Source organism: Phaseolus vulgaris, chromosome 5 (genome assembly GCF_000499845.2).
Source record: "Phaseolus vulgaris cultivar G19833 chromosome 5, P. vulgaris v2.0, whole genome shotgun sequence".
Taxonomy (NCBI): Eukaryota; Viridiplantae; Streptophyta; class Magnoliopsida; order Fabales; family Fabaceae; genus Phaseolus; species Phaseolus vulgaris.
Genome location: NC_023755.2, coordinates 21,282,942 through 21,306,823, shown reverse-complemented (window position 1 = coordinate 21,306,823; position 23,882 = coordinate 21,282,942). Strand labels below are relative to the sequence as shown.

Below are 23,882 nucleotides of genomic sequence, written 5' to 3'. Positions count from 1 at the left end.
AAACCCATATTTGCATGAAAACAACAAAGTCAACACAGGTAACAAAGACAAGGCAAGTTTGATGCAAGCAAGGGTAAGACGGAAAAGAGAAGAGTATCAATGTATTTCTTAAGATTCTTGGGGCTAAACTCACGTTTTAGCAACTTCAAAGTACTAAATGGGGTATGGAGTCCAGAGAGGAACTCACATACTCCCCGCTCCTGAGGGGGAAGGTCCTTGAGATTCCGGGGCCTTTGGAGGTTTGGTTTCTCCGCCCAGTTTAGGGGAAACCCATCTAAAAGGGCGGGAATCCTCTGGTTGCTTTGCACCTTGAAGAAGTTCTTCTTGAACCCCTTGTAGGATTGCTAGAACAGCGTTAGGAGCACCCTCCCAGCAACGCTGTTGAAGCAAACCCACAACTTCTTTCCAGGACATTTTGCTTCGAAGAAGAAGAAGAAAGCATCCACCGACGGCGTAGTTGGGCGGGGGCAACGTTCACCTCTGTCAGGAGCGCTCGCTCGAAGGGGGTGAAGGGTAGTCGAAGTCCGAGCCTTCGAAAAATGGTGGAGTAAATGAAGCAGAAGAGGCCTTCGGGGTCTGAGGATTCGTCAGCACACACCAACTCTTCTTCTCGGCAAGCCACTATCCTCACAAACTTGTCGTGGTCTTTGCCAAAGACGCGCGATTTATGACAGATCTGGTTTTTTCATATAAGCGGCTATGCTCTCAAGGGAGGTAAAGGTAGAAGTCTCCTCTAGAAGAGTAGCCGACGCCCAGTGATACAGAGACTTATAGAAGGTAGCGGAAGGAGGGGGAATTGGCGATAAAGATGGAACAGGGGATGGAGACGAAACTGAACTAGAGCTCGAAGGAAGAGCTGGAGTGGTTCCTGTTGGGTCATCTTAGATAAGGAAGCTAAAAAAGAAAAGAAAAAGATAAACTTTAGAGGAAGAAGGTGGCGTAACTCGACAGAACCAGAGAAAACTAGAAAGCCTACTCAAAGCGTAAACAGAGAAAATGAATGCACAGAGAAATGCAGAAATCATAAACAATCCCAGGTAGTTATAAGCATGTTACAAGCAGCAGAACCATAAATCGCAAGCAAAATCTCTGAGTAAAAATCATACCTTTGAATGTTGAGGTTTAAGGGTTTGAAGTTTTGGAAGAGAGAGGAGATAGCGTTTTTCGCAGAAATGCTTAAGAGAAGGTTCACGTATGTGAAAGTAATGAAATAGTGAGGAAAGCGTAAGAGTTTAAGGGTTTGAATAGTGCACGAAGAAGTTCGAGCGCCAACAAGTCCTAGCTGTTGATCTTGACACGTGTACGCTGATTAACAAAGTATGGTGAGACGTCGCTTCGGTGTACTGTTCACGCCTGTTACCCAGCGCCACGTAGGTCACCCAACACGATCACTTAGTCTCTTCATTGGAACAAGTTACAACTCAAAACTGGGGGGCTTGTGTCCCGACCGGTCCTCGGTCATCGACCCAGGGACTGACCTCTGACATCGCACACCGATGCTTGGTAATGAAAGGGGGCCACGTAAGGTGGGCCCCAAACGCACCTACCAAGGGATTGGTTAGTCTTCGAACATTGATATCATAGACCCCGATGTTGGAGATCGACATCGGACCTCGCCAACAGAGGAAGAGATTGGACATCGGCGGTCTGAACGTTGTAGTGGGCCACGTAAGGTGGGCCCTAGAGTTATGCTAAGTTGACAGGTAAGACATGAGATATGTGGGGAGCCTAAGTCACGAAGGATCCATGCACGTGGGGTGTATAACACATGAAGGCGCGACACGAGTGAGTAATCCTGAGAGGCGATAAGGCCCATTAGGGTTAGGGTATCCAGGGAAAGCTGCGTGCATGGCACGTGAATACTTAGGGCACCCACGAAGCAGATGACGCTAGAGATTAGGTGCACAAGTTGGTACCCAAGCGGTCACTCTATTATTCGTTGCACTCCAGTTAAGGGAAGTTCTATGTGCCAGATACGCTAAGATTATGGAAATAGCGGCATAAGGACGTTCCCCAAGGAACCCTAAACAAGGGTAACAACATAAAGGTAAAACCTAGTTTCAACCTATATAAAGGGTGCCAAGAACCCTAACAAGATACACAATTTTTAAGACTGAAGCTAATTTACACTCTTGGTGTTTCTTTGTCCTAATACTGACTTGAGCGTCGGAGTGCAAACGGCCGCTAGGACGCCCCTTTGTCTTTGCAGGTGAGAAGTTTCTTAATAAAGGAAATACGATTCTCAAGCGGAGATAGAAGGGCCAAAGGCTACCATTGGAGTCAACCGGCGAAGCGAGTCAACCGGCTGGAACAACATTTATTAAAATGAAGTATAAATTTATACTATAATATTTTAATTTATTATAAACTGTATTTCTATTTCTTAAATACTATAATAAACTTTATTTTTATTAAAAAAATTATATTGACTGTAACACATCTAACATAATAATTTACTATATATATTTTTAATAGTAATTATATTGAATATGTTTAAATCACGTGGGTATATTTTCATAAACTTTTAGATCACAATATATCAATAATTACATTAAAAAAAAATTATGTGTCTTTTTATGTATATTTATATTTATTAAAATAAATTATTAATTTATATTAATAATATAAATATGAATACAAATATTATTTATTTAATTTTTAATATTAAACATAAGAGAGTGTTTATGTTAATAATAAATAAATATCTTTAAATATATATTATATATTTATATTTATGATGAATAATTTACGCTGTCATATACTATAATTTTTAATTATTAATAATTTTAAAAAACATTGAAACTGAAAGAAGAGTTAAAAGTAATACATTAAAAGAGATATAAGTTAAAAAAAACTAAAATGAAAACAATATCGTAAAAAAACTAAAAATATTATCATTAAAATGATTATTCTAATTTATATATTTTTCCAGGTTGAATTTTGTCAAAAAAAGAAAAATTAACTGGTGAAACCTATTTAAGCAAACTTGTTCTCTAAAGTTTGCTTTTGCATACTTCAATCCCTGTTTTTATTCGTTCGTGGTAAATTTCGCACGTGCGTTTACTTGGAATGGTGTAACCGACTTTCTAAGGTAAAAGAATCGTTGATCGTAGTCGTCTTGGTCATCTGATAATTGTGGCTACTTCCGATTCTATTCAGTAATTTCGAACTTCTGACGAGTTTGTACCCTATCGTCCAGCGTTTAGGTTCGATGTAACCCATCAACGTTAGGGTTTATTTTTTCCTTGCCTGTTTTTATTTGATTTGATTTACTATCTACCTATCTACAGTGGTTACTCACTGTAACTATTATGGTTAATTAACTTTGTTTAATCCAATTTTAATATTTCAATTATCAATCACGAGCAGAGGGGGATTTGCGTAGCGGAATTTTGTCTGCGCCTTTCCTTTTGATAGAGTTCAGCATATTTTATAATGGTTGCTTGTGTTCATTATATTTAGTCATTTCCTTCCAGATTTTGTAATTTCAGATATCTTTCTTCTCTGTAATTTGGCCTTGTGAATTGTTGACTTTTTGATTTATTTAAGCCGGGTTTTGACATTGAGAATACTGCAACAGTTTGGTTGTATGATTTTTGGATTGTTCCGTGAGTTATGTCAAGTAATCATATTTAGTTTTCTATTATCCTTCAAGATTTACATATAAGTCATGGACTTGTTTGGTTCTTACCATGACAACGTGGTTTGTGCTACAGGCATACATCTGAACTGCTATTTGATGGTGGAATCCTGGCACAGGTTTTAGAAATGCAATATTTGGCTGGAAAAGCCAATGTGAAGAATAAAGAAAATGAAATCACAGGCACAGTTTCCAGAAAAGATATCAGGGCAGGTACCTAATCAATCAGGGTCTCAATTGCCTGGCCTTATTCAATTGAATGGAAATGCCCTGCATCAGATGCCAAATTTAGGTGTTTTTCCAACTATGGACCCTGAATTTATTAGAGCTCGGTCTTTTACGCTAGAAAAAATGTAAGTTTTATTTTTAATGTATTTGTAAATAGTTTACTTTTGGTACACATTCAATTTGGTGAACTTTGCTGAATCACATGAAACAGTAGTTTTATCTTTAGGGTAGGGTATTAATATGGGTAATGCATATTTTTCTTAGACAAAGCTAAGGCATACATTTTATACATAAGTTCATATTGGGAAATAACCTGTTGAAGTTATCTATAAAAGACAAGAGAAATAGTTTTTGATAGAGCTCAATGACTTTGATCATAATAAGACTTTATACTCCTCATGGTAAAACAAATGGAAATTAAAGAGTTTGAGAGCTTATTTATTCTGATATGTTTTTTAATGTCCAACTTATAAGACTTAGTGTTGAGGCTTTAAGATATTACAACAGATTCCGTTTAGTCTTTTTCATAATTTAATTGATTAACTTTGTATTAGCCAGTTCAGTCTATCGAAGTTGTTGACTAGAGCCCTTGTAGTTTAGGTGCTTTCTAGGTGAACTGGTTTATTGTCTTTCCATTATTGATTATATTAAGTGCCCATGGATCCATCTATCTTCGGTCTACTTAGCCTTAAAATTGTATAATATATGCATAAGATTGGACTGTGATAATATAATATCTGTTTTACTGTGTTTGGGAGCACGTCCAAAATAGGCTACACATGTCAGCTTCAAACTAATATTACTTGCTTTTTCACTTTTTTATATGCTTTTGACGTGATTGTTTTTCAATATGAGCACTTCTAAAATCAAACTAGCTCTTAGATATAGAATCATTCCCTTATATTACTAAATTTCTATAGCTTTCGAAATCATTCTTTCATGAGAAGTGATCAAAGAAGGCATGTCTGATTGTGCTTTCACCAAGCAACATAAGTTTCTGGAATAGTTAGTTTATAGCAATCTTTTACATTTTATGCTAATTTTACTTGACAACAATACACATGTTACTTGTTACCTTCCAGATGTAATATATTATTGCAACGGTACCAGCATCCAGTTACGGAAGCACATAAAAGGAAGGTTAAGGATCTTGCAAAACGTCTCGAAGAGGGCATGTTAAAAACTGCTATATCTAAGGTTTTTCCATGCCTCTTGCTAATTTTCTTGTACACTATTTGGCCGGATGTCATTGAAATTTACTTTTCTTCTTTTTAAATCCAGGAAATACTTATTCTGTCAGTTACAACATGGGATCTGTACATTGTTTCCTTGTCTAATCTTAGGATCTTTGTACTGTTCTCTGGTTTTATATTCTATTCTGAACTATTACAATTTTTAGTGTTGATGATGGTTTTGGATTTGTCTTTTAGGAGGACTACATGAACTTAGACACGCTAGAGAGTCGCCTATCTAATTTCCTTAGAATGTCATCTATGACTACTCACAACCAACATCCTCAGATTGTTAGCTCTTCTCCAATTGCTACAATGATACCAACCCCTGGTATGTCACATATTACAAATTCAACCATGATCACGGCATCTTCTGTGGATACCTCAATGATTGCTGCCAGTGGATGCAACAGTATAGCATCTCCATCTGTCAATAGTGTAAGCATGTTACCAGCAGGTGGCATGCTTGGCAGCACCTTAAATAGATCTGATGGTAATTCTGGCTGCTTTTATTCCTTAGTCCTTTCACTTTGACTTTCTTTTCCTGCATTATTGGGTCTACTTATTGCAGGATTGTCTAATGGTTACAAGCAGTCTTCTACAAGTTTTTCCATTGGTTCAGGAGGAAATATGGCATCGGTTGGGTTGCAAAGAATTACTAGTCAGATGATTCCAACTCCAGGATTTAGTGTCAGCAATAATCATTCATATACAAATATGGAAACTTCAAGTAACAACAGTTCTTTTTCTGGTGTTGATTCTTCATTACTGTTGCCAGCACAGTCGCAGCAGCAGCAGCAGCGGCACCAGAAGCTGCAAGATAGTGACCACAACAATCATACATTGCACAACCTTGGCAGTCAAATTGATGGTGGAAGGAGATCTGATTTACTGCAAAACACATTTGCATATCCAAATGGTTCTATAAATAGTGGGCTAGGTTTGATTGGAAACAGCATACAAATTGCAAATGAACTAGGCACTGATGACTACACTTCAGCATACTCTAATTCCCCTAAAAACTTACAGCAGCTCTTTGATCAAAATCAACAACCAGTAGTGCAGGGTAATATTTCTTAATCTTTTTGTTTGATTTTATGGAGTGTGAAATCAAAGGCCTTTTCCTCCTTTCCCGCCCTTCCTTGCAGTGGTATAATATTTTTTAGCTATATTGTTGTTGTTGGCTTCACATGATTTATGATAAAACTGTTATGAACCTTAATGTCAGATCGAGTGACAGACAGAATCCTAGACTAGCACAAGTTTTCCGAAAATTATTTCAAATCATTTATGTTTCAATCAAGCCTGCCCTTTAAAAAGGTTACAAAGATATCCCAAACATTTACCCTATTGGTACATATTGATTAAAGTAAATAGATTCCTAATAATAGAATCATAACTAACAATTATCCTAATTGATAAAATAAAATAAAGGGATCCCTAACTAATATGACCTTATCTAAAAATTATCCTAACTAATGAAATAAGGATCTGAAATTAGGATTCTGATATCTAAATCTTACTAAGATAGAAAAAGCTGATGAAAAAAGATAAAAAATAAATCAATATTTAAATAAAGAGATATGATAGACCTAATTAGTAGTCCACATAAAAAATATAATGTTTTTGACCTAGTGGAAAAACGCTTGGTTGTTGTTGTTATTTGTTGGGTAATATGTCTATGTGCACACCTTTTCCTTTTGTTGAGGGATGGAAAGGTATTTTATTCTCTATACCAGTCTTGAATCTCATGCAAAGGGTAACAATCTCATTATCAGGTGACAGATATGGATTGATTAATGTTGACACTTTTACTTCTGGAAGCTATTATGCATCTGCGACATCCTCTGGTTCTATGTTGAACACTCAGAACATGAATGCTGTAAAATTGCCATCAATACCCATTTCCAGCTCACTCATAAGTGGTCATTCAAATTTGCACAGTATGAATCATACTGCTCATCACAACTCTCAAGCAATAAATTCGTTGAAAAATTTAAAATTCCAGTCTTCCCTGACTTCAAGAAATGACCATGTAAATACTCAACATCAATATGAGCAAAGACCCCAACAATGTCACCAGTCAGATTGGTATGCTCCTCAGCAATTTCAGCTGAATCCGCTAAGTCAGCAACCTCAGCATTTGGTCAACAATGATGCCTTCCCTCAGTCTCAACTCTCTTCCGGTCTAGACAATCACGTAAAGTCTGAGCCTGGTGTTGAACCACATAAAGAAATTCTCAATTCTCAGTTTTCTGAGCAGTTCCATGTATCTGAAATGCAGAATCAGTTCCAACAGGTTTCTTCTAAAGATCGCTCTAAGGTTGCTCAGCATGTTTCATTGGATGAGCACAACTCATCAGCATCACCACCTCAAATTTCTCAACAAATGTTGCATCCTTATCAATTGGTTTCAGAGTCTCAAAATAATTTTAACTGTGTTTCAGTTGGGTCACAATCCAAATCCATGCTTAAAAATCAGTGGCCTCAATCACAAGATGAAAACGATGTTCCTAAGGGTATGTCACATGAACAGCGTCTTCCCATTGATTTTCATCAAAGAATACCAAGGCAAGATGAAGCTCATTGCAGTAATTTACCATTAGATGGATCTATTATTGGTCAAGCTGTTGCCTCTAGAAGCTCAGTTGAGCTGCTAGACCCAAGCAGTTCTAAAGAGAAGGAACACAGAAATCAACAGAAGTGGCTTTTATTTTTATTTCATGCTCGACACTGTTCTGCACCAGAAGGGCGATGCCAAGAACGCCATTGTTCAATTATGCAGAAGTTATGTGATCACGTAGATGGATGCATTATATCTCATTGTCCATATCCTCGTTGCCATCATACCAGGAAATTGCTTCGTCATTTCATAAAATGCAGGAATCTGTATTGCCCTGTTTGCGTTTTAGTAAAAAAGTATCGGCATGCATTTCAACGTAAGCCCCAAATTCAGTCAGATCCTGAACCGTGTTTGCCAATTGCTTTAAATGGATCCTGCGAAACCTTTAATGTGGTGGGACCATCACCTAGATTTATCTCCAAGTCTCAACCAGTGGCTGAAACTTCAGAAGACCTACCAGCTCCAAAGCGTATGAAAACTGAGCAATACACCAAGTCCATTAATCCTGAATATGATAATGCTGCTTTATCTGCTCTTCCAAACTGTGAATTAAGAGATTCGAAGGATACTCATTGCGCATCCTATTCTTGTGGGGATATGTCTGTATCAATTAAATCTGAGCTTAATGAAGTTAAAGCAGAAGTTCTGGTGCATTCAGTGCATGAAAATCTCAGTGAGACAAGAATGGAGGAGGATAATGCACATGATAAAAGGCCCACAGGTAAGCCTGTCACATACAATGAGCCAGCTAATATAGTTAGGCCGGAGAATATGAAAACTGAGAAAGAAAGTGGTCAGGATAAGCAAGAAAATGTGACCCAGCCATCTGAACCTGGAGCTGGAACCAAGTCTGGTAAGCCAAAAATAAAGGGGGTCTCATTGACTGAGCTGTTTACTCCTGAGCAAGTCAGGGAACATATCACTGGCCTCAGGCAATGGGTTGGCCAAGTAAGACTATTTATTCTGGTGTAATCTTTTTTCAATAGAAAAATTACTTTATAGCCATTAATTTAATGACAGCATGAATAATATCTGTTCTAATTTAGAAACGCTTGAATTTCGTACACAAACCCCCAACCCTGGTTTAAAAAAACTCCTAGCCCATGATTCCTTGAAATCCTCTAAGTGACTAAATGCATCAAATGGAAATCGTGAACTATGCTTATCATTCATATGCAGAACTTGAGTTCCTAGTTATCATTATCTCATCTAGATACTTATGCAATCTTTGATCTACTGAACTTTGATTTTTTATGCATATAATACGATATCTCTATAATTTGTTTCGTGTTTTGAATCTTTCCCCTCATTTTATCAAGTTTATGAAGATGTAATTTCCTAAGGTTCTTCTAGAGGCTTAGTTTACTTATTGCAATCAGCTTTATTTTCATCTTAGCTTCTCATTATCTTTGTGATGCATATATTTTACATGTAAAAATCCAGACTGATAACTTTTATATTTTCCTCTAGATGTTTAGGGAATTTATTGAGTTAAATACTCACAAACTAGTTGAAAAACAAAATCCCGTCATCCTAATTATTCAAAAAATGGTAGGATATGTTAGTTTTCCTAAATGTCACAAATAACTTTTTCAAGGTTTGCCTAAGAATTATATAGTGCTTTTTTTACTTCTTCAGTTGCTTTATCTCATTCTTATTGGATATCCTTATTTTTACCGTGATGCATCTATTTTGTTGTGCCAGAGCAAATCGAAGGCAGAGAAGAATCAAGCAATGGAGCATTCAATGAGTGAGAACTCCTGTCAGTTGTGTGCAGTAGAGAAATTAACTTTTGAACCACCCCCTATTTATTGCACAACATGTGGTGTTCGGATTAAACGCAATAATATGTATTATACAATGGGTACGGGTGATACACGACATTATTTTTGTATTCCGTGCTACAATGAGCCTCGTGGAGACACCATTGTCGTTGATGGGACTTCTTTTCCTAAGTCAAGGTTAGAGAAGAAGAAAAATGATGAGGAAACAGAGGAATGGGTTCGTATCATATGTCTTATTTTATTCATCAATTGGCAGTTTATTTTGTACTATTAACCATCTACTTTATCTGCAGTGGGTTCAATGTGATAAATGTGAAGCATGGCAACATCAAATTTGTGCCTTATTTAATGGTCGAAGAAATGATAGTGGACAAGCTGAATACACTTGCCCTAACTGCTATATTCAAGAAGTAGAAAGAGGTGAGCGCAAGCCCTTACCCCAAAATGCTGTTCTTGGAGCCAAGGATTTGCCCAGAACAATTCTCAGTGATCAAATAGAGCAACGATTATTTAGGAGACTAAAGCATGAGAGACAAGAGAGGGCCCGACTTCAAGGGAAAAATTATGATGAGGTGATTCCCTTCTTTGTATATTGCATATGTAGAGAATCATTCATGAGCTTGTCTAATAATGACTTGAGAAATTTACAATAAAGTTGACTCTCGGCATGGTATAAGTATATATGATTAAATAGGCTAGAGCTCTATTAATGTGACCTTTCCTAAAAAGTATTGAATTTCAACACAAGGTAGCTTGGGCTTTGTCATTATCAATGCTTCAAGCCCAATGGACTATTGCAGTGGTTTTTGCCATTCACAAACCTTCACCTAATGGCTTTACCTTTTAGAGGAGTTAAAACTTGATAGTTACCGTTGGTAATCTCACACTAGCTAGAGATATGACCAAATTAGTATATAAATGGTTGCAAATCTTACCTTAAAAAAGTCTGTTCAGGAAAATTAAGTTAGACTTAAGGTTCACTTTCCAAGGTTACCATTTTCTTATATTTGATTGGAAATGATGATTATCATCTAGTAGTTACAAACTAAAACCAAAATGCATACTGAAGTTTCTTCACTTAAAGTACTGATGTCACTGAATGTTACTTTTTTCTTCTATTGTCACCAGGTAATGGTTCAGATTATTTATTATAGTCATAAGAGTAATTCTAGGGTGGACCACCCTATAGTTGGTCCACCAAGAACCATTATTTGTAACACTGGGAATAATCTACAGTGTTATTATACATCCTCTGCATCGAACCTTTTCTTTTTTAATCTCCTCTTTTTTGAGCAATATCTTCACTGCTTCTAGTGACATCTCCATGCCTCTGGAGATGCCCCACTGCATCTGGTGTGATGCTTTAGGCACATTCCTGACAACATGATGTGCATTCAACACGGTGTAATCCAACGTTGGCCTCTTTCTCACTGTAGATGATGTTAGTCTCCTCATTGCAATGCTAGACAGAAAGCCTTTCTTCTGGAGTACTTTCCCCTTCACTAAGTTCCTTATTCGCTGATCATGGCACTTTGTTGTTTCCTTCTCCCTAATTCAGTTTCTGAGCTCTTTGGATTTTGGCCAATTAAATTGAATACACTATATTATGGCTTTTAATTTTATCATTTTTTTATTTATACAAATGTCTTTTGTTTTTGTTTGACCTCATTGGATTATCAAATACAGAGAGCTTTTAGTTCAGGACTGATGCCTCCTCAGCCTTGAGTGCGTTTATACTATAATAATATTGCAACTGTGGTGCTGCGGGGGCTGGTTCGCTGTCCGATGGCATTTGAATCTGTTGCAATGTGGGTGGCATGGCTGTTGAGGGTGGTGGTTGTCAGCATGTTTTGTGTTTGTAGATGGGATGCCAAAGGAAAGGGAAAAAAGCTTACTGCTGCCGCAGAAATTGCCTCCAGCAGCAGTGAATGGTGGCCAGTGAGATTGGGGGAAGGGACAAATATTTCATGGGGAGAATCCAATAATTATTAGATCAATGTTATGGTTAAAACTAATTGTTGACCAAGGAACAATTGTTTAGATAGTCAACCCTTGTCTTACTAATAATCATAAAGTTTCATTTATCAGTTATCTGTATTCTATGCTTCCATCCAAATTTTATTTGATTGGAGTGTTGAGCTTATAATTTGATCATTTATTTTTTTTATATGCATATTCTTGTCATTCTGTGTGTTAGTGTGTTTTATATTGGTGGCATATTTTTATTGGAGCTTGATGACTCCTAACTGTTTTTTTGCAGATAGAATTCTGTTTTGGTGTGTGTTTATACCGGATTTATATGAGTATGTTTTAATTGATGTTTCCAGGTGCCTGGAGCTGAATCTCTTGTTATAAGGGTTGTGTCATCTGTTGACAAGAAGTTAGAAGTTAAACAGCGGTTTTTGGAGATTTTTCAGGAAGAAAATTACCCAACAGAATTCCCATACAAATCGAAAGTAAGGGGAAAACTGCTTCATAGCTAGTTATGTTGGTAATCAAGTTGCTATTAATCATGTGAATTTTGATGACATTTGGTTTCCATTTCAGGTAGTTTTGTTGTTTCAGAAGATTGAAGGGGTTGAAGTTTGCCTCTTTGGCATGTATGTTCAAGAGTTTGGATCTGAAAGTAAATTTCCAAATCAGCGCCGGGTTTATCTTTCATATTTGGACTCTGTTAAGTATTTTAGGCCTGAGGTTAAAGCAGTAACTGGAGAAGCTCTTCGAACATTTGTTTATCATGAAATTCTGGTAACCTTTAGTGCGAATTCCTTGTCCTTGTGTAGGGAGATCCGCTATACAGCCTTGTGGAACCCTTTCTTGGATACATTCAAGTTCTGATTTATTTTCTTCTTGTAATTTCTATGCTATATAAATATTTGAGTAGTTTTCATTATGATTTTCGTTTAGATTGGATACCTTGAGTATTGCAAGAAACGTGGTTTTACTAGCTGCTACATTTGGGCTTGTCCTCCACTGAAGGGTGAAGATTATATTTTATATTGTCATCCGGAAATTCAGAAAACACCAAAATCTGATAAGCTTAGGGAATGGTAAGTTTTAAATCTTGACAAATTAGAAAGTAAAGTAGCCTCGTTTTACATGTACATAATGCAGAAGGTATTCATCTCTATCTCTAATTTGTTTCATAATATATTTCTACAGGTACCTTGCTATGTTAAGAAAAGCTTCCAAGGAGAATATTGTGGTTGATCTCACCAACTTGTACGACCACTTCTTTGTGTCTTCTGGTGAATGTAGGGCTAAGGTTACAGCTGCAAGGCTCCCATATTTTGATGGTGACTATTGGCCTGGGGCTGCCGAGGATTTGATTTATCAGCTTCGCCAAGAGGAAGATGGAAGAAAACAAAATAAGAAAGGAACAACTAAGAAGACTATAACAAAAAGGGCTTTAAAAGCATCTGGTCAGTCAGATCTTTCTGGAAATGCCACAAAAGATCTTCTCCTAATGCACAAAGTAATTTGCCATTTTAATTGAATATATTATTCTTCATTTGTTCTTTTCAGCAAATTAAGTCCATTGCTTATCATGATTTTGATTTTGTTGCCTATGTTATATACCTTCAAATAATTATATCTTCTCCTTGCTTTTGAATTTGACATTTATAGGTTTTCTTTTGTGTAATTAATAATTTCTTTAATGTAAAACTTTGATCCGTCTCCAGCTCGGTGAAACCATTTCCCCAATGAAGGAAGATTTTATCATGGTTCATTTGCAGCATGCATGCAGTCATTGTTGTATTCTAATGGTGTCAGGCAACCGTTGGGTTTGCAGGCAATGCAAGAATTTTCAGATTTGTGACAAGTAAGGATTCTTTGATAAACTTGTTTTGTTATTTAGTATGACAATATAAATATGCCAAAAATGTATTATCATACTTTATTTATTTTTGTTCTTGAGAAGAGAGAAAAATGTTTTTTTTTTCTGAATTTGTGAAGATCATAACTATTATTACTATTTTCAGGAGACCAATAAAACATATAAAATATACTACTTCCTTAGGTACATTGAACTCAACTAAACCTACTAACCAATTCTGTCAAGACCAAGATCCTACTTAGCACAAGGAGGAGGGTTGCAAGAACATAAAACATAGGCACTAGGGATCATAACATCTCTAAAATATATTTAAAAAACAAATGTATTAGCTAGTACATTTAAAAATTTAAATATTTCTTTGGGAGAGTACAATTCCCTTTTTTCACTTAGCCACTTCCATTCCATGAAAATACCTTAACTCCAAATTCTATCTGAAATTTTCTTGATAGTGAACTTCTTAATTTATTTATCTCTAATGCTATCAATAGAATTTTGAGAAACATCTCGTAATAGTTAAAATAACTCATTAAGTCTTATGAAATAAACCTAAAAAGTGTTGTGTGCCTTAGGTTATTTATAAATTGTTTTGTTATAACTTATTTTTACTTTTTTATGATATTAGTGTCAAGGAAGTGTTTAGCCAAAACTAGGTGTTTTTTGGTCATGCTCAAGTCATATTGAAGAATCAAGATGTGTCAAAGTTGAAAAAAAAATTATTATTTTAATGTGAAACAGTTGAGGAATGTTGAAGGCATTTCAAGCAAGTGTCATGTCCAAAAAGTGTTGGAAACATCAAAACACTATTTTATAAAGGTGTTGGTGCTAATAAGTCATCCCCTGTGAGGATAATGTCATGACATAAACCATTAGAGTGACAACCTTTCATTTGGTTGTTTGCTTGACAAACATAGTTTCCAATAGGCTCAACCATAGCTTTGAAACTTTTTATTGTATTTTAAATGAAATTCCATCTAACACTAGAGCAACCTCACAGATTTGTCACTCAGGTTGAGTAATCTAATATAGGTCCCTATATGGCCTCTAACAAACACCCCATGCATGGTTTGGGCATTTTCGAATTGTCATCTAGCAGTTTGGAATGATACAAGTGATGCTAATCATTCGTTGTTCTATCATCATTCTTCCCAAGAATGTAACTATCTCATTGTATCTGCGGCGACATTGTTATCACAAGAAGTGATAAGGAGGGTATTGTACAACTAAAACAATATCTTGCTCAAAAGTTCCAAGTAAAAGATTTTGGACACCTAAGGCATTTCCCTTTTATAGAAGTGGCACAATCCAAGGATGGTTTGCTTTTATGTCAAAGAAAATATGCTCTTGACATCTATAGAAGTAACAAGGATGGTTACTGCTAAGACTGTAGACACACCAATGGATCCAAGTGTCAAACTTGTACCTGATCAAGAAGAACCTTATTCTGATCCTGAGAGATACAACACGTTAGTTGGCAAGCTAAATTACCTTGCTATGACTCGTCTTGACATAGCCTTTGCAATGAGCATAGTAAGTCAATTTCTAAATTCCCTATGTCAAGACCATTGGGATGCAGTCGTATGAATCCTAAAATATATTAAGAAGGCTCTGGGAAAGGCCTCATTTGTGAAGACAAGGGAAATACTCAAATTGTTGGGTACTCTGAAGTTGACTGGGCAGGATCACCAAGTTTTAGAAGCTGCACTTTAGGGTATTGTGTTCTTGTTTGAGATAATTTAATATCATGGTAAAGTAAAAAACAAAATCGTCTGGCAGCTGCAAATGCAAAATACAAGGCAATAACATTAGCCAATTGTGAGCTCATATGGCTAAAACAACTCCTCAAAGAGCTTAAATTTGAAGAAAGTTCTCAAATGCACCTTGTATGTGGCAACGAGGCTGCATTACACAATGTCTCTAATCTTATATTTCATAAGAGGACCAAATGTATTAAGATTGATTGATTTAATAAGAGAAAAACTAGAGTTTGGAGACATATTCACCAAATCTCTAAGGGGATCAATGATTGATTATATTTGTAACTAGCTAGACACTTATGGCTTACATGCTCCAACTTAAGGGGAAGTGTTATAATTATAGAAATAAGTAGTTGATCCTAAAATCAAGAATATCTAGATTATATATGTATTATTAGGAACAAATTAGCGATAGCGGATGGCATGATAGGTCCAACAAATTTTGCTAGGATAGCTTATGATACCATATTAGAAGGTGAGTTTAAGTCTAACTCATCTTCACAAAACTGACTTAATGTGAAGTTTGCTCCTACTTATATATTGTATATTGGCTTAATCTATTGTTGATGTAGGATCTCCAACACTCAACAACCAAATACCTCACTTATTTTGTTCCCTCATCAATCTCTCTACCCTTTAACTCCTGGTATCTTAGGGTCCATCTGTCTTGTTCACACTCTCAGTCCTAGCCTTGATAAATTGTCGGCTAGGTCTTATAAGTGTGTCTTCTTAGGCTAACTAAATCTCAAAAAAGGTATAAGTGTTTCTCACGCTCCCTTTTGACACTTCCCCAATCTCTACTTTGATGCCACCTCCTTCGCTCCTTTTGTTCTGCCTTCTGAGCATGATCTTCCTATTGCCCTTTCTAAAGGTACACAGTCCACTTGTAATCCTTTCTAACATTATGTTACTCTGAGCTAGCATTGTTTTTCTTCTCTCCATTACACTTGTTCCTCTTCCATTTCCTCAGTGTCTAATCCTAAAACTGCAGGTGATGCCTTAGCTCACTCTGGTTGGAGACAAGTGATGCTTGACGAATTGCATGCTCTTTAGAACAATGGCACTTGGGATCTTCTTCCTTTGTCTCCTGGGAAATCAATTGTTGGTTGTCCATGAGTTTTAACTAACAAAGTTGGCTCTAATGGCGTTACTGATCAACTCAGAGCTTGTGTGGTAGACAAATGTTATAGTAAGATATTCCAATTAAAACTATGATGAAATGTTCTTTCCATTCACCAAGGCGACCTTTAATAGATTATTCTTAACCAGTTGAATGTTAAAAATGCATTCCTATATGATTATTTGTCAAAGGAAGTATATATGGAACAACCACTTTGGTTTATTTCTCAAGGGGTGTCTTCTAGCTTAGCAACTTGTCTCTGCAAATATTTATAAGGTCTTACGTAGTCTCCCTAAGGCATGGTTTGGTAGATTCAGTTAGTAGTTGATGTGAGTTGATTTTAGGATTGCACATTTTAGAGGTTGCACTTTGTTTATGGTTTTAAGTAGAATATGGTCCTAAGCTCAAAGAAGATTGCCACTAGACACAAACTTAACCAAATGGTTAAGTAAGTGTGAAGGTTCTCTTCTAGAGAGCAAAGAGAAAAACAAATTATAGAGTGATGATGATGAGGTGCGAAATTTAAGAACAAAATAAGATAGACATGATAAGATGATGGTCGAAAGTAAAAGAGGAATTAAAGAACATGAATGAAAAGGAAGGCGCAAATGAATGGAAGGAAAAGAGAAAAAGTGAAAGAAGCTTATGGAGTGGAGGGGATGACTCACGCTACTTGGAAGGTGAGGGAGTTCCAAGATGAGTGGTGCAGAGTCGCCACTTGAAGTGCACTACACTCAAGATAAGACCCAAATTTAGAGAGCACTCAAGACTCACTAAAACACTCTGACAAAGTTTCTTTTCTAATTTCAACATGTCAAATACATGAGACAAGACACCCTTTATATAGGAGAGACTGACTTGGAGAGCAAGAGTGAGAGGGGTAGGGGCATCATTTGTGAGAAACCTTCTAGAAGGTAGGTCAAAGTGGAGTGCCTCCCAAACTAGCCTACATCTTCTAGAAACTAGGTTTAGGGGCGATTTTGGAAAGGGTTTCTAGAAGTTAGGTTTTTGGTGGGTTTGGCACAAGCCCAATATTATACTAAGTACACCTTATTCTAGCTTATTCTTCTAATTGCACCCCAAAGTGAACCCAATTTATTTATTTAAACTTGTTTTGTAAAAAGACTAGATGGAAGAACAACTGATATTCCAGTCCATGTTTGGTTCTTCTTCTGATAAGGCTCTTCTAAGGTTTGGTGGGGCCTGATCTTGTATGTTGATATGATTGACCTAGCTGCGAAGTGTCTGTGGTGTCCTTAGTCATTTCCTTGTCGAGTTGGATTGTATCAGTAGTCCAATAGTTTGGTATGACTCAAAGTGAAGTTGACCATTCTTTGTTTGATCATCATTCAATTTTGTGGTTTACCTACTTGATAATGTATGTTAATGATATCGTTCTTAGATGTAAACCACCATGGCCTCTCACACCTAAGATAACACTTTTGTCATCATTTTCAAACAAAAGATCTTGAAATCCACTTTTAGCTATTGTGTTTTTATTGGTAACAACTTGATATCTTGGAAAAGTAAGAAGCAAAATGTAGTGGCAAGATCTAATGCAAAAGCAAATAGAGGGATGACTTTTGCATCTTGTGAACTTATTTGGCTTAAATAGTAAGAAGCAAATGTAGTGGCAAGATCTAATAAATTGAGATTTGGGGAAGTTACACTAATGTCTCTCATTTGTGATAACTAAGATGCTCTTCATATTGCCTAAAATCTAGTATTTCACGAGAGGAACACATCTTAAGATAGATCGTCACTTCATCTGAGAAAATATTTTATTTGGATACATTACCATTCAATTTGTTAATTCCCATGATCAATTATGAGATATATCTTCACTAAACAATTATGGGGCCTTAGGATTGATTATATATGTAACAAGCTTAATGCATATGATTTATGTGCTCCAATTTGTAGGGGAGATTTATTTATATATTTTGTATATGGCCTTGGTTCAATCCTTGTGTAAGGCTTTATATGTATATATGATCCTTAGTTATGCTAATAAAAAAACAAGAGGATATATTACATAAATGTATACCATTTTTCTCTACATGAAAAAATGAATAGAGGTCTTTTCTTGGTGAAGTTGAGTGTTAAAATCCCTAAATTACCCAATAACCAAATAATAAGCGTATTTTGGATTTTCAGTTTAAATTGATGTGGCGCCTAGCACCTGCAAATCCTATTCTATGATTGTGCACTCTCTACTTTCTTGGATAGTGGCTGCAACACTGGATTGAGACAATGTTCTCAATGTAACGACCCTTGGTCACTCCACACAATGCTTTGCACTATAGTGCCATGATGTGCTGCTATTGACAACCTAGGCCTTAGATACATTGAACTCAGTTAAACACAATAAAAAAACATTTGTATTTGAAGTCATGACCAAGTTTCTTTCTCTTTATGCTGTTTTGTTTGTTATTTTATATTAATACTAATTTCTCTACTTGCATTTGGCCCTTTTTATTCGTATCCTACCACTATCTACAGTCAACTTATCATCTTTCACCTTTGTAAATTCATCATTGTTTTCTTAGAGGATTTTATGATTTCTATGTCATTGTTTTAGTTCCTTTTTTGGAAAATATTGAAAAGGCCGGTGACAATATGTTAGGCAAGAAGATAAGGAGCAAGTTTGGAAGGTATATTATAGAAGATTTATAAATAATGAATAAGTGGGTTGTTCGGGTAGTTTTGTTGGTTACGGTTGGTCTTTAAAGACCAACCTGGTAGGATAATGGGTTCTTTTTAGTGTGTTTATTGTTTTGACATGAGTATTACCTGTGTGAAAGGAATTGATTTCCTTTGTGTGTTTTGATAAGGTGCTGGAATAATAGTTCAAGAAAGGGTGATCATTCCCTTTGTGTGCATAGTATGAATCCTATTCTTTCTCTTTTAGAACGTAACAATTTTGGTCCGACTTGTCGAATCCGAAGGGTGTGGGAGAGAATATGGAAGAGAGGATGAGTGTTGTGGAGAAATTGACTAGCGAACAAGGAAGAGTGATTGTGGAAGAGCATATATCACAGGTTTGAAGGAAAGCATGTTAGACTTGAAAAAAATTAAAGAAATATTACAGGATATCAAGAAAGGTGACAGGATGTCAAAGGGAGGAGAAAGCTTGGTGAACGAAGAGGAAAAGAAGGAAGAACGATCGAGACAAGGCAACAAATCGGATGTGGAGGACAAAGGAGAGCTTAAACCTTGGACTAGAAGGGTGGAACTACTGGTATTTGAGGGGATGGATCCAATGGGATGGTTGTCTAGAGTGGAATTTTTTTGAGGTGCAAAATGTCTCAACAACAGAGAGGTTCAGATTGGCTTTCATTTGTATTGAAGGTAGTGCTATCCATTGGTTCAATTTTTGGCAGAAGAATTACAAGAATCCTTCTTGGAAGAGTTTTCGGTGGCGTTAAATCGGAGGTTCGGTGGAAGGGAATGAAGTTCAGTATTTGAAAAATTGGCAAAGATTAAACAAAGTGGAAAGGTTGATGATTAGATCCAAGAGTTTGAGTTATTTGTGTCGCAGGCTCCGCAGACAGTAGATGAACAATATTTCTTTCCAGAGTTACAATCCAAGATTCGTAACCAAATTAGGCCCCATGATTCCAAGGAATAGATGAGGGCTATGGAGATTGCGTTGGATGTGGAAGAGACCTTCAGGGAAGAAAAAGGGGCAGTAATGTGTATAGGAATAGCTCCTCGTATTTGCGTTATCAAGGAGGGACAAGAATAACAACCCACATGGAGATGTACAAGGGAACTAGTGGGCAAGTCTCGTCAACTTGGCTAGCAATGCAAGGAAGGAGTTGTTCAGCTCAACCGACATGTTCGCACAGCAGTTGCATGAGAGGGATCTAGAAACAGGGATTCCAGGACATCGATGTCCTGAAAAGAATGTGAGTGATCATTTGCATGGAAGATGAGGGATTATGATGTGAGTTGATTTTAGGTTGATTCATTAGGTGACACTTTTTAGAATTAGGATCTGAATTCTTAAGCAATTAAGGTGAGAAATCTAAGGAAAATTCCCACTGGACATTAACTTAACAAGTGTTAAGTAGATGTGAAGGTTCATTTCCAAAGATCAGAGGAAAAACAAGTATAGGTGATGAATGAATGCTAAACATGGTGCGGAAACATGAACACAAGAACAAGAACAAATTAACCAATTAAAACAGCAAACAAAACATTTAAACTGATTAGAATGAACAAGGAAGACATATGAACCGATTAAAATGAAGAACAAAACAACACATCATATTTAGGAATTGAATGGAATGGAAATGGAACTAGAAGATGAATGATAGGAAGAACTTATGTGGTTGAAGCTAGGGAGATGTTTCACGCGCACTTGGAAGGTGAATAGACTCCAAGATAAGAGAGGTTTAGGGTTTATTACATATATCCAAGTGTTGTCCACGGTCTCCGGAAAGCAAGTCTTAATAAGGTGGAATGAAGGTGGAATTGATACTCCTACATGGGAGGATGTTGCAACCATCAAGGACCAATTTCCAGATTTCAACCTTGAGGACAAGGTTGTCTCAGTAGAGGGGAGTAATGTTAGGTAAGAAGATAAGGAGAAAGTTTGGAAGGTGTATTATAGAAATGTGCTTGTTGTTTTGGCAGGAGTATTACCTGTGTGAAAGGAATTGATTTCCTTTGTGAGTGTTTGTGTGTTCTAATAAGGTGCTGGAATAATAGTTCAAGAAAGGGTTATCATTCCCTTCTGTGTTCATAGTGTGAATCCTATTCTTTCTCTTTTAGAACGTAATACATTGTCTCATTTGCGTTACACTTCATAAAGTTACATTCAGTATTCAGTATTCATTATTGGCATTATTTTTATGATTTTTCTTCTTTTCTGGTATTTCTACCTGTCACAAACACTGTCTTTTTCCTTTTATATTCAAAGATATTCTGTATATTGATAACAGTGTTCTCTTAGGTGTTATGAAGCAGAACTCAAGCGTGAAGAAAGAGAACGACATCCTATTAACCAGAGGGAGAAACACACCCTTTATCCTGTGAGTAAGAACGCATTTTTAATGTTCACATGTAAAGTGATTGATTTTGCACCAGTTTTTTTACCTGTATAGCTGTGAAAAATTGTTAGCATTTGGCAGTTATGAATCTTACATACCCCGACAATGTTAAGGATATCGATGTCACAATGCAACCAATACATTACATATATGACATGCTTAGTCATGTATCCAGGGTGTATAACCCGTTTAAAGAAGTTATGAGCTAATACATTTGAAATTCAGTTCCGATGCCTTTGAATAATAAGGCAAATTACACACAACTATTTTTATAGAATTATAGTGAGAAAAAACCTTTATCAACTGAAAAGTGTAAAAATGATTTCCGGGACTTGAAGAGGCCTGGACTCTCCTACAGCTATCCTAATTCCCTTTCAAATCACAAGATACTATCAACCCTTTTTCTTATTCGTAGGCAACTTCCCCAAATGACTAACTCTCTAATAATCAAAGTCTCGTAACAAATAGTGTTTATATAGAATATTTTTAAATGTATGTTGACATGTCTTCTTTGTTTCTTGAATTATTAAAAATCTGGTAACCTCATAACTTGGCTTGAATCACCCTGGTTTCAGAATAACTAGCAAGTCAAAATTATGGAGCTTGAAATTTGATGTCATATTTTCTTTTGATGGCTTACAATTTAGAAATAAAATGAATTTGGAAATTTTCAAACCCTGTATGTCCTTTGCAGGTAGAAATTATTGATGTACCTGCTGATACAAAGGACAAAGATGAGATTCTTGAGAGTGAATTCTTTGACACTAGGCAGGCATTTCTGAGTCTCTGCCAGGGAAATCATTATCAATATGATACTCTAAGGCGGGCCAAGCATTCCTCTATGATGGTTCTGTATCATCTTCATAATCCAACTGCTCCTGCATTTGTTACTACATGTAATATTTGCCGTCTTGACATAGAAACAGGTCAAGGTTGGCGTTGTGAAGTCTGCCCTGAATATGATGTGTGCAATGCTTGCTATCAAAAGGATGGTGGCACTGATCATCCTCATAAATTGACAAACAATCCATCAATGGCAGATCGTGATGATCAGAACAAGGAAGCTAGACAAGTTCGAGTATTACAGGTTTGAACGAGATTATATTTGATCCTATACGTGTTATTTTAATGTGCATGTTTATTAATTGGTTATATTGAACTTCAAATAAGGAAGTCATCGTGTCTAGCCTAAATTTGAGTATTAAGAGGAGCGTGAGAATTATGAATTTTTCTTGAATTTTATGTATATGTAGACCATACATGTTGTTGGAGTGTTTATTTGGTTACTATCAATGATAACAGCAGCCGCAACGAAGGCTGTATGACCACTAGGCAGTCAGCTTCCGTGGTTAACTTTGTTTGGTTACGTTGTGTTATTTACATGGGATAATACTTCAATTGCTATAGAATTCATGTTTTATGCACCGATTCACCTTTCTCAGTGACGATATTGCTCTTCTCTTCATAAGGTCTGATGTGAATGGATTTCATAATTTACAGTTGCGAAAAATGCTTGATCTTCTTGTGCATGCATCTCAATGTCGTTCTCCCCATTGCCAATATCCAAATTGTCGCAAGGTGAAGGGGCTTTTCCGTCATGGAATGCATTGCAAAACACGTGCCTCCGGAGGTTGCGTTCTATGTAAGAAAATGTGGTATTTGCTTCAACTACATGCTCGTGCATGCAAGGAATCTGAATGCCATGTACCACGTTGCAGGTTGGTGGGTCAAGCATTGCAATTTCTGTAGTCACTGTTCATATGTTTTGCTTGTAAAACATTTTTCTTTTTGGTGAAATCAGAGATTTAAAAGAACACTTGAGGAGGTTGCAGCAACAGTCTGATTCACGGCGAAGAGCAGCTGTAATGGAGATGATGAGGCAGAGAGCTGCAGAAGTTGCAAACAATTCTGGATGAGCATTTCTTATTTTTGGGCATATGTACATGTGGGATGTTTTGGAAAATGCTTCTGACAAATATTGACTGCTGGAAACCGTATTCTGACCAGCTGTGCGAAGATGGTTTGTATGACTCGAAGATATAGCCTCTCGGAGATTTGCTTGTCTATATGCATGATGTGATTGACCCCATGAGGATCATTCAGCTGAGCCCACTAGTAATGCCTTTGACTAACCTGGTCCAGCTGGGTATAACCATTGTATGCGGTCGATTTCATGATTCTTTGATATTGCCAGCTTCTCCTATCATCTCCAATGCTCATTCTGTGTCAAATGTCCTATATCATTAATTCGTCAAAAGTATTTTACGTTGTTTTTGCGGGCGGGGGATTGAACTCGCATTTTGTCTTCGTAAAGATTGACACTTTCTGTCTGCTCTGTTTTTAATTTAAAGATGAAAGAATCAATTAGTTACAGAAATTCATAGCATCTGTTCTCTTATGAGATTTAGGGTTTGGAAATGGGTTACATGGCAAGATAATTCTATCAAGATGTCTCATGCATACATTATGCCATTTTAAAAATAAAATCGATTTCAATCCTAGTTTATTGTCCATTGAGTATTAAAACAAATGCATTTCAATCGATGCACAATAACAGACTAGGGCTTTTATCAAAGTGGGAAAAATCCAAAATGATTTTCAATATT

The 23,882-nt window shown here is 36.5% G+C and overlaps 1 protein-coding gene across 7 annotated transcripts; it reads left to right on the top strand.

Annotated features, from left to right (window-relative positions):
* Nucleotides 1–2,948: 2,948 nt before the first annotated feature.
* LOC137835280 (histone acetyltransferase HAC1-like) lies at nt 2,949–23,653 on the top strand. Of its 7 annotated transcripts, none has more exons than XM_068643717.1 (17): nt 2,949–3,091; nt 3,717–3,993; nt 4,951–5,065; nt 5,299–5,593; nt 5,723–6,166; nt 6,879–8,671; nt 9,428–9,724; nt 9,801–10,079; nt 11,835–11,963; nt 12,055–12,255; nt 12,415–12,557; nt 12,670–12,982; nt 13,191–13,330; nt 21,180–21,258; nt 21,971–22,363; nt 22,777–22,994; nt 23,078–23,653. In XM_068643717.1, exons 2-17 carry the CDS (start codon nt 3,812–3,814, stop codon nt 23,190–23,192), a joined length of 5,136 nt encoding a protein of 1,711 aa, XP_068499818.1. In that variant the 5' UTR covers nt 2,949–3,091; nt 3,717–3,811; the 3' UTR covers nt 23,193–23,653. The 7 variants fall into 7 exon arrangements, with proteins under 7 accessions (XP_068499818.1, XP_068499816.1, XP_068499822.1 ...); XM_068643715.1 differs by having other exon boundaries at nt 2,958–3,091; nt 5,672–6,166; XM_068643719.1 differs by having other exon boundaries at nt 3,009–3,091; nt 5,695–6,166.
* The last annotated feature ends 229 nt before the right edge of the window (nt 23,654–23,882 follow it).